General features: G+C 42.2%; 1 protein-coding gene across 1 annotated transcript; it reads left to right on the top strand.

Moving 5' to 3' along the window:
* Window positions 1-4,888, top strand: LOC137272510 (uncharacterized). Its single transcript, XM_067804901.1, has 5 exons — window positions 1-439; window positions 862-942; window positions 1,648-1,881; window positions 2,536-2,688; window positions 3,954-4,888. The coding sequence occupies exons 1-5, from the start codon at window positions 1-3 to the stop codon at window positions 4,886-4,888; spliced, it is 1,842 nt and encodes a 613-aa protein (XP_067661002.1).
* Window positions 4,889-9,931: the final 5,043 nt, after the last annotated feature.

The following is a 9,931-nucleotide window of genomic DNA, read 5'->3' on the forward strand; positions in this document are numbered from 1 at the left end:
ATGGCTCAAACAGACGACCATGGTGATAACGATAGTGATGATGAAGAAGAAGATGACGATGGTTTTAATGAAAAACAGAAAGCTGATGACGAGGACGACTGCGATGATTGTGATAATGGCGACGACGACGATGACGACGATGATGATGAATATGTGACAGCTGATGAAGGAGAAGTGGAAGATGTTTGGACTCAAGACAGAGGGGAAGAGGAACCCAACAGAAACGTCGAAGCTGTACAAGTCGATAGTCGAGATGACAATGACGAGGTAGGTCATCAAAATGACGTACAGTTTGATGGGGAATACTCTGAAGACACTTGTAGAGAAGACGGATTTAGCGAGGAAGAGGTAGAGGAAGATTGTTACTACAGTCAGAATGATGCCACAATGGTCCTAGTTGACACCGTCCACCACAAGGACTACCGAGAAGTGGATCGAGGTACGTTTAACTTCTGAATACATGAATTTACTTGACATTGTAGATACCAGATTCCACATAACGTTATCATTCCTAATACGTAATCTTCAAGATCTTTATATTCTCAAGAAGCATTGAAAAGTGTAAAAATAATTATGCCTCTTTGTATAGTAAGCCCTTTCGGGTTTATTTTATAGTTTTTTTTTCTCCAAATTTGGATGAATGGTCGATGAAACGTTGCCACGACATGACAGGGTTTCAGTGTTATCACAGAATTCTTCGCTTGTGGGGCGTCGGGGTAGCCTAGTGGTTAAAGCGTTCACAAAGATCTTGGATCGATTCACCACATGGGTGAAAGCCCATTTCTGGTTTTCCCCTGAGTGATATTGTGAAATGTATCTTAAAGCAGCATAAAGATAAACTTGCTCACTCTTCGCTTACAGAAAAAGACATGCTTCTGCAACAGATCTTGAGGTGTGCCAATATAACGCCCCAACCCTGTGCTTCTGATGTGATTGCTTCTGGTTTAGTGAATACAACACAAGTACAATGTTTACCACCAATAAAAGACCAAGTGACAGACACTGAAGTACAAAGTGTACCAGCAATAGCAGACTGTGTCACGACAACACAAGAACAGTGTGTACCATCAACATTAGAAAGTGTCACGACAACACAAGAACAATGTGTACCAGCAACATTAGAACGTGTCACGGCAATACAAGAACACATTGTACCATCAACATTAGAACGTGTCACAACACAAGAACAGTGTGTACCAGCAACATTAGGCCATGTCACGACAACACAAGAACACTGTGTACCATCGACATTAGAACGTGTCACGTCAATACAAGAACATTGTGTACCATCAACATTAGAACGTGTCACAACACAAGAACAGTGTGTACCAGCAACATTAGAAAGTGTCACGACAACACAAGAACAATGTGTACCATCGACATTAGAACGTGTCACGTCAATACAAGAACATTGTGTACCATCAACATTAGAAAGTGTCACGGCAACACAAGAACAGTGTGTACCAGCAACATTAGAACGTGTCACGGCAATACAAGAACACATTGTACCATCAACATTAGAACGTGTCACAACACAAGAACAGTGTGTACCAGCAACATTAGGCCATGTCACGGCAATGCCAGATCAGTTTGTAACAGCAACACTAGACCCAGCTACAGCAACTCAAGGTCATGGTATACCCGCAGCAACAAACAAGACCATGACAACAGAAGGAGAGGGTGTCATGGCAACACAGAGTGTGCCAACATCAATAGATAAGTTCATGAAAGCAGACAAACATCATTTTCAAGCAAACATAGACCGTGTCATGGCGGCAGGGGGACAGTGTTTACCCTCAACAATCGGCCATGTCATGGCAGGTCACCAACAGCAACTCCAATTCCAGTGGCCAGCAGCAGTATCAAATGAAACTGCTAAAGGTAGGCCTACCTTGATATGGGTATTTCGATAATTTGGTTTCATGAGGTAAATTTACATGTACAGCATAATTTGCATAATCGGATAATCAGTTTCATCAAGTTAATCTCTGTTATTAGTTTGATCAGGGTAATTTGTACAATCAGTTTGATCAGGGCAATGTGTACACTCAGTTTGATCAGGGTAATTTGTTTAATCAGTTTGATCAGCATAATGTGCAAAATCAGTCCGATCAGAATAATATGTATGATCAGTTTGATCATGGTAATTTGTATAATCAGTTTGATTAGGGTAATGTGTATAATCAGTTTTGTATAATCAGTTTGATCAGAATAATTTGTACACCCAGTTTGATCAGGGTAGTTAGTATAATCACTCTCAACAGAATAATTTGTATGATCAGTTTGATCAGGGAAATTTGTATAGGCAGTTTGATCGACATAATGTGCACACTCAGTTTAATCGGGATGATTTGTATAATTAGTTTCAAAAGTTTGATTTGTATAATCAGTTTGAACAGTTCAATTTGCATAAGCAGTTTCAGCAGCTTACTTGTATCATCAGTTTGACCAGCGTATTTTGTACAATCAGATTGATCAGGGTAAATTGTATCATTAGCAATTTGTAAAACAACCCTCCCTCACTCACCCCGTCAGGAACTGTCCAATACAACTTCATCAAGATGGAGCAGCAGGTGGTTGTACCTAAAGCCAAGAACCTGAACGTTGGTGGAACTCAGAACATTGGTAAAGCTGACCCAGGTCAGAAGGATGAGGCCACCCCACTGACTCTAGTACAAAAAATACGAAGTAAGTGAACAGTTTTATTGAACCCGTTGACGGGCATTCGTATTTTAATTGTTTTTCATTATGTCCCATACTTATAATTTTGTCGCGCCAGCCATTTTTACAGCTATAACATAAATACAGAACTAACGGGATCGCTTGCCATGTTCAAAGACTTAGTTAGTTATTCCATCGTGTTCCAACTTCGAATATCGACAATGTAATGTCATTTTTCAATCACTGGATTGTTTAGTCCATATTCGAATATTTCATGACAGCCGTCATATTGCAGGAATATTGCTGTGTATGGGGTCAAAACATCAACCAGACCAAACGTATTTTGATTTTATTTTCGCCGTGATACTAGGGGACAGAAGAAGGTAAACAGACTTGGGATTTATGTACATGAAAGATGTTTCTAAATCTTACAACCACCATTGACTCCTTTGTGTCTGGGTAAATTTGTGTAAAATATTGTTTCATCGAAGACTGGGTTAAACACTGAATTTGCACGACGATGTTTAATATTATGTTATAAGTTGTGTCGAAAAAGTTATTCAGTTTGATACGGAAACAAAGATATGAAAGACACATATCAACTGTTGATATGATACCAATATTATTTTGTAAACATTAATTTAATCACAATATACTCTATACGTACTTCCCTAATTACGGGACACCTGTCTTCATTTGTCGTTGTGATAGGTGGACATCCACTTCCTGGTCTGTCTACGGTGACCCCAGTCTGTCTGTAGCACCGACTACTTCTCTTTACGAATACGGTGGCATCCATAGACGTTGGCAACATCATTGTATACCAACGCCATCGGCACCATCTCAATGGCTTTTTCCTGCTCTTCAGCTGTTAATCGTTGCATATTGGGCATCACACCATGCATTCTGGTCTCTCATTATACTCTATAGAATCATATGCAATGGATGCAAATACTGCTTGCATATTTCTGTGTTTTGGTGATTGATATGAATGCATTTATGAAATTTGTTTCGTGATTTGTATACAGCTTTCTTGTAAACTAATACCTTCTGACTTATATTTCATAGATCTTTGTAGTAATCCATAAAGGTAGTAGGGCAACGGTTCATTTTGTGTGTAGTGTATGTTTAGAAAGGAGAATCATGATTAAATGTTGACATGCATTCCAATGTGTTTGGACGTGATGTCTCAAGCGTGTGGAGAGCTTAATAATTTCAACTGAAAGTCAAACATATAAACTCGGTAGGTTCTCAAAGTCCTCGGGATATTGTAATGACAGTTTTGGTTACAGAAAGGACCGAGGCGAGGATTCGGTCATGGACGGAAAATACCGTGGAGACTGCGGTCTTCAAGAAGGTAAGAGAAACACTGGACAATGGAGCCCCTTGGGTCACAATCATTGGTCCACCGGGAGAGGGAAAGTCTACTGTAGCGTATATGACACTGAAAGATCAGTATAACAAGGGGAGACAAGTCTTCCAGGTAGAGTCGCCTTTCGAGTTCTCCGATGTCACGATGACCTATTCTCGTCCTCTTATCATGCTGGACGATATTTTGGGAGACTTGGAATTCAGCGTTGTTGAATGGTCCAGGTGGAGGCAAGTTCTTCGTTCATTCCTAGATCCGATCTCTTTCAGTAAGGGAAATACAGAAGAAAGCCGAAAAAAGATAACAGTTTTGTTTGTTGGTCGGGATTACATACTGCAGTCGGCCTCGGATGATTTAGGAAGGCTAAGGACATTTATGAAGGACGATGAAAACACTTTCCATATTTCGTCGGGGAGAGATGTTGATGAAAAAATACTGATGTGGAACGCTGTGCCCGAGTTGAGGCGTATGGAGTTTGATCATGAAAAGGTCAAGGCCATATGTCAGACAAACTGCCCCTACGGATTTCCGCATATTTGTAAACTGTTCATTGCAGCGTATCACCATGACAACAACATTTCAGCAGAGGAATATTTTACCAAACCCGTGGACTTCCTGAATCAGACTATTAAGAAGATCTTACAGGACAAGGCGAAGCGACGGTTGTTTAAGGCAATCCTCAAACGGAACGGGAAGGTGACGGAGAAGGAGTTGGATGATGATGATTATGCAGGGTACGACTGCATACTGGCTGCTAATCATCTGATAGGGACGTATTTAAAAAGAGAAGACGGCACATACATGTTTGCTCATCCTTCTATACACGACGCCACGTCGTCTCTCCTCATCAGGAAATAAGGTAATAGACCTATAAGTCTCGGAGTCGTTACTTCCGGTACCCAGCTGGTTCCTGGTTCCCGGTTCCCTTCGCAAGCGGATCTTGAGACATGCGAGACAGAGCCCAGCCTATTTCCTGTGCCAGTCTTCCGGTGACAAGCGTATATCCTGGTAAGTATGATTTTACTAGACCTGACCATGAGTTCCACCATACTTGGCTGTCACAGTTGTTGACAGTCGTAATAGATGGCTACTTTGGGAATGGTTAGATTCGAAATTTCTTATTCCTGCAAGGATTACGCGAAACTTACTGTCAACTGACAACATTAAATACCATTCGAAAGGACCATATGTGTTTGGTGAATACAAAGGGAAATTACCAAAAGTTGTGAATGACTGACAGTGTTCTAAAGACAAGTGTGGCGTATGCAATCTTCTTGTTTGCAAAACCTTGTCTGAATGTTTGAACACCGTAACATTTCAGAATTTAGTATTGCTGGGTTGGATATTAATGAAATCGTAAATCTGAAATAATTCAGATTCATATTTTCTATATCCTGCCGTGTTACGGGTTGTTACGGAAGAGCTTGAGGCCATCCGATTCATGATACAGCTTGCTGAAAATTTGCTCCTAGCGGATTTAGCCAACTGTTGGTACTATTTCATTGTCTGGTGGAAACCTATATAGTGTGGCCCAATACTGTTGTTTTTTGAGCTACAGACGAGTCGGCGTTGTGTTTCGCAACCGTGTGTGTTTGAAGTAAGATTTGAAACTCCGACTACTGGAGCTGTGTTACAGTGATTAGTGTCTCTTTTCTCCGAGTGAGTGAGGTCATTTCACACCGCTCTTAGCAATATTTCCAAATATATCACTGCATGAGACACCAGAAATAGGTTTCACGAATTGTACTGAGGTGGGGAATCGAACCCACGTCTTCAGCGTGAAGAGCGAAAGCTTTAACCATGTGACTACCCCACCATACCTGCCTTTTCCTTATTTGCGCGTGTTCGCGCATTGCTTCGCATTTGAGACGTGTGAAGATTCGTGTTAGAACCAGTCTTTAGTATCCCATGCTGGTCGTAAGAGGCAACTAATGGGTGACAGTATCATTGTGGTGTGGTATCTAGATTAAAGGGAACCGCCGACAGTAACGAGTGGGGCTCAGAGATGCATGGCTGTGAGGTAATTCAGATTTGACTGTTCCTGTGCCTAAACTTTCTAAGCTCTCTTACCGCTAAGACAATCGTAATGTTAATGTAGGCACTCTCAAACGGTTATCATAGCGCTAAGGGAGCTTCGAAAACCTTGGTCCCGGTTCTTCCTCGACATGGAACCATTCTTAATTACTCTCGTTATTCGGACATGCCGGTTGGCGACTGGTGCCCATCTCAGGGCCATGTTCACGGCTGGAGCCTCACCTTACGTTACATTATTTTTGGCCGGAAGTTCTGCAGTTTCCGGAAGTTCTATTTAGTTGGATATATCACGTCAAAGTGCTGTTCTGTCTTTTAGACAAAATACAGTATATATGTTCGGAGCAAGTTGTCCCACACGGCGTCACCTAAGTTAATTGAGGAGTTATTTATTCACCGTTAGTCACCGACAGTCACAAAATCAACTAATCTATTTCCATGGAAAGACCCATTTACTTAGGTGATCCCTTCTCAGTACTGTCAACCTATACTTATACTGTTAAGAAGTTCTTTTACATAAGTATGTAAAAGGCTGCAGTGTTTAAGGCTGCAAAGATACCCAAGTAGACTTGGTGTAGGAGCATAAAGCAAAGAGTAAATGAGACAGAAGATCTGTGTGAAAATGAACCAGTACCATTTTAACGTCAACGTTCTAACGGCTTTTTAAACATATCTCCAAAACGCATATTTCAAGACCTGCACGTGTTGTGCTTTCTTCACTTACTCATGCTGATAGGCTTTGTTGTGTGGCTAGACAATACCATGAATCGAGTCCATGTGACAGATCGAAGTGTGACAGTATGTGGTGACAGGATGTCGGAAGCACAACGTCAAATTGGTCGTGGCCGCCTGGAAACAGGCACGACACAACAAGATGTTGCCAACAACTTAGGACAATGCTTTGTGTTCCTTTATGCGTATATCAACAGGACGGGAGGTTTCTCATGTAAATGAGTGACCACATTTACAATTAATCTTGTAGATGGCTTTTGAGGGGTTGCTTATTGGAGGGTAAGTTACGGACATTGGCTTGGAGAGTGAGCGAGTGAAGATGGTGTCGATGCCTGCTTGGTGCTGTTGTAGTCTGCTGATTTGATGGGAGGTCTTGCCGATGTAGGGTAGGGTGATTCTGATGGGGGAGGATGCAGGCTTGCTCAGTCTGGGTTTGTTGTGGAGGGTGTTCGAGATGGCCTTCTCGACTAAGCTGACGGGATACTGGTTGAGGTTGACACATGTTGTAGGTAGTTCAGCTCATGCTCTTGGTACGGCTGCTGGATCACATTTCTCACATGGGTACAATGTGAGAAATCGAACCCGGGTCTTCTGCGTGACGAGTGAACGCTTTAACCAAGATGCTAAACCGTTACCCCTCCAGATATAAATGAGACACACCATTGGGTGACAGTATAAGCACCTCGCCATCATCGGGATAAGGTGACACAAAGCCGACTATGTTTTAGCTTGGTAGCAGTGGATGCGTTATGGTAACTATAGCATCTATAAGCCACGCTCATCCTTTCATTCTTTGTTGGTACAGTTAGATTATGGCGAAGATAATTATGACAGTAAGTGGGTGAGTGAGTGAGTTTTACACCTCTTTTAGCATTATTCCCGCAATATTGCGACGGTGGGCGCCAGAAATGGGCTTCACACATTGTACCTCTGTGGGAAATCATTTCAGCTTGACTAACGAATGCTTCAACCATTAGGTTACCCCACAACCCCGATTTACATTCCAGCAATATACAGAGGGAGGACCAGCAATGGGCGTTCCATATAATACCCAAGTGGGGAATCAATCCTAGGTCTTCGGGTTGATGAGTGGACAAGCAAGTCAAAACATTGATGAACTCGCTTGTTTTCCGCCCCATTTGTACCACAACCAACACAGAGTTTGAGACCAACTCTTTCAGCTGGATATATAAGTATTCGTCATCATTATTTGTTACATCTACACTACGCTTCTCCTGCGCCTTGAAAACACGTGGTGGAACTGCTCGTACTCTGACGTATAGCGTGCTCTCACAAAGAGGCTAAAATGGCCGCTAGAAACGTCCGACGGTCTCTTAAGGCCTTGATACTATATCAGTCACACTGTACGTTACAAAGAACACATAACAGGCGTAACCAGTGATCTTGATGAATTTGGAAACATTGTACGACCTCATCTAAAAGGGACAGCCTGTGACGTCTTAGCTAAGGACATGCTGTATAAACCTCGACATCAAATGCAGAAATATGACTTTATTAAACTCTAATATTGATATTAATTTGAAAATACCATTTTTATTGAGCACGAAATTCAATTCAGTGTAACCATAGTTGTTCGTAGAGCCTCTTTTTAGGTTAGTGCTTAATGAGTACATGTTTTGGTTTGCTCCCCACTCATTGGCCGTTGGTCGTGGTACAACATCTCAAATCTGAAGCTGAAGGCTTCCATTTTATTGCTCTGGACCAGTCACTTCCCACTCGCAATCACTTAAATGTGGTTCGTAAAGAAAACATTAACATGAAGTGTCGACTGTCTAATCAATTTACAGAGACACTCCAACACCTCGTTTGTGGATGCCTTTCTTTGGCACAAACACAGTAACTTTAAACACATGATGGCATGGCTCGTTGCTTCTACTAGCGTCTTCGTCATGCCTGTCGCTTTGACTCCGAGGTATATCCATCGTACAACCATGAATATGTCCAGGGCCTCATGGAAAATGACGGAAGAGGCCCATACCCAGCCTCTGAATAATTTCTGCCAACACACCTGATCTGTCCATTTGAATAAGCTAATGAATGTATGTATAGGATTGAATTTCCTTTTGACAGAGACGTGATTGGCGAGGAAAAGCCTCCTAAATGTGCCGATCTTACCTTTGAAATATCTCGCTTACACCCCAAGTACACTGTGTTGGTGAGTCTAGGAAGTGTTTCCTGTGAGAAGTCGCTTTTTGTATTTGTGTTAGTGTCTTTTTGGCTTTGGATGTTGTTGTGTATATGTGCACGCTTCCGTGCGAGCGAGCGAGCGCGTGTGTGCGTGTGTTCTGGTTTCCTTGTCCTCAACACTGTCAACATATACTTATCCTTCCCAACACCATCAACCTATACTCATCCCCTTCTCAACACTATCATCATATACTCAACCTGTCCTCTTCGCCATCAACCTATAGTCATCCCCTTCTCAACACTATCATCATATACTCAACCTGTCCTCATCGCCACCAACCTATACTCATCCCCTTCTCAACACTATCATCATATACTCAACCTGTCCTCTTCGCCATCAACCTATACTCATCCCCTTCTCGACACTATCATCTTATACTCAACCTGTCCTCATCGCCACCAACCTATACGCATCCCCTTCTCAACACTATCATCATATACTCAACCTGTCCTCTTCGCCATCAACCTATACTCATCCCCTTCTCGACACTATCATCTTATACTCAACCTGTCCTCATCGCCACCAACCTATACGCATCCCCTTCTCAACACTATCATCATATACTCAACCTGTCCTCATCGCCATCAACCTATACTCATCCCCTTCTCAACACTATCATCTTATACTCAACCTGTCCTCTTCGCCATCAACCTATACTCATCCCCTTCTCGACACTATCATCTTATACTCAACCTGTCCTCATCGCCACCAACCTATACGCATCCCCTTCTCAACACTATCATCTTATGCTCAACCAGTTCTCGTCGCCATCAACTTATACTCATCCCCTTCTAAACAGTATCATCTTATACTCAACCAGTTCTCATCGCTATCAACCTATACGCATCCCCTTCTCAACACTATCATCTTATGCTCACCCTGTTCTAAACGCCATCAACTTATAATCATGCCCTTCTCAACACTATCAT

This window comes from Haliotis asinina, chromosome 1 (assembly GCF_037392515.1).
Source record: "Haliotis asinina isolate JCU_RB_2024 chromosome 1, JCU_Hal_asi_v2, whole genome shotgun sequence".
In the NCBI taxonomy this organism is placed as follows: Eukaryota; Metazoa; Mollusca; class Gastropoda; order Lepetellida; family Haliotidae; genus Haliotis; species Haliotis asinina.

Coding starts and splice junctions, on each gene's coding strand:
- LOC137272510 (XM_067804901.1), top strand. CDS start 1: ATGGCTCAAACAGACGACCATGGTGATAACGATAGTGATGATGAAGAA. Junction 440..861: donor CTACCGAGAAGTGGATCGAG/GTACGTTTAACT, acceptor CTTCGCTTACAG/AAAAAGACATGCTTCTGCAA. Junction 1,882..2,535: donor ATCAAATGAAACTGCTAAAG/GTAGGCCTACCT, acceptor TCACCCCGTCAG/GAACTGTCCAATACAACTTC.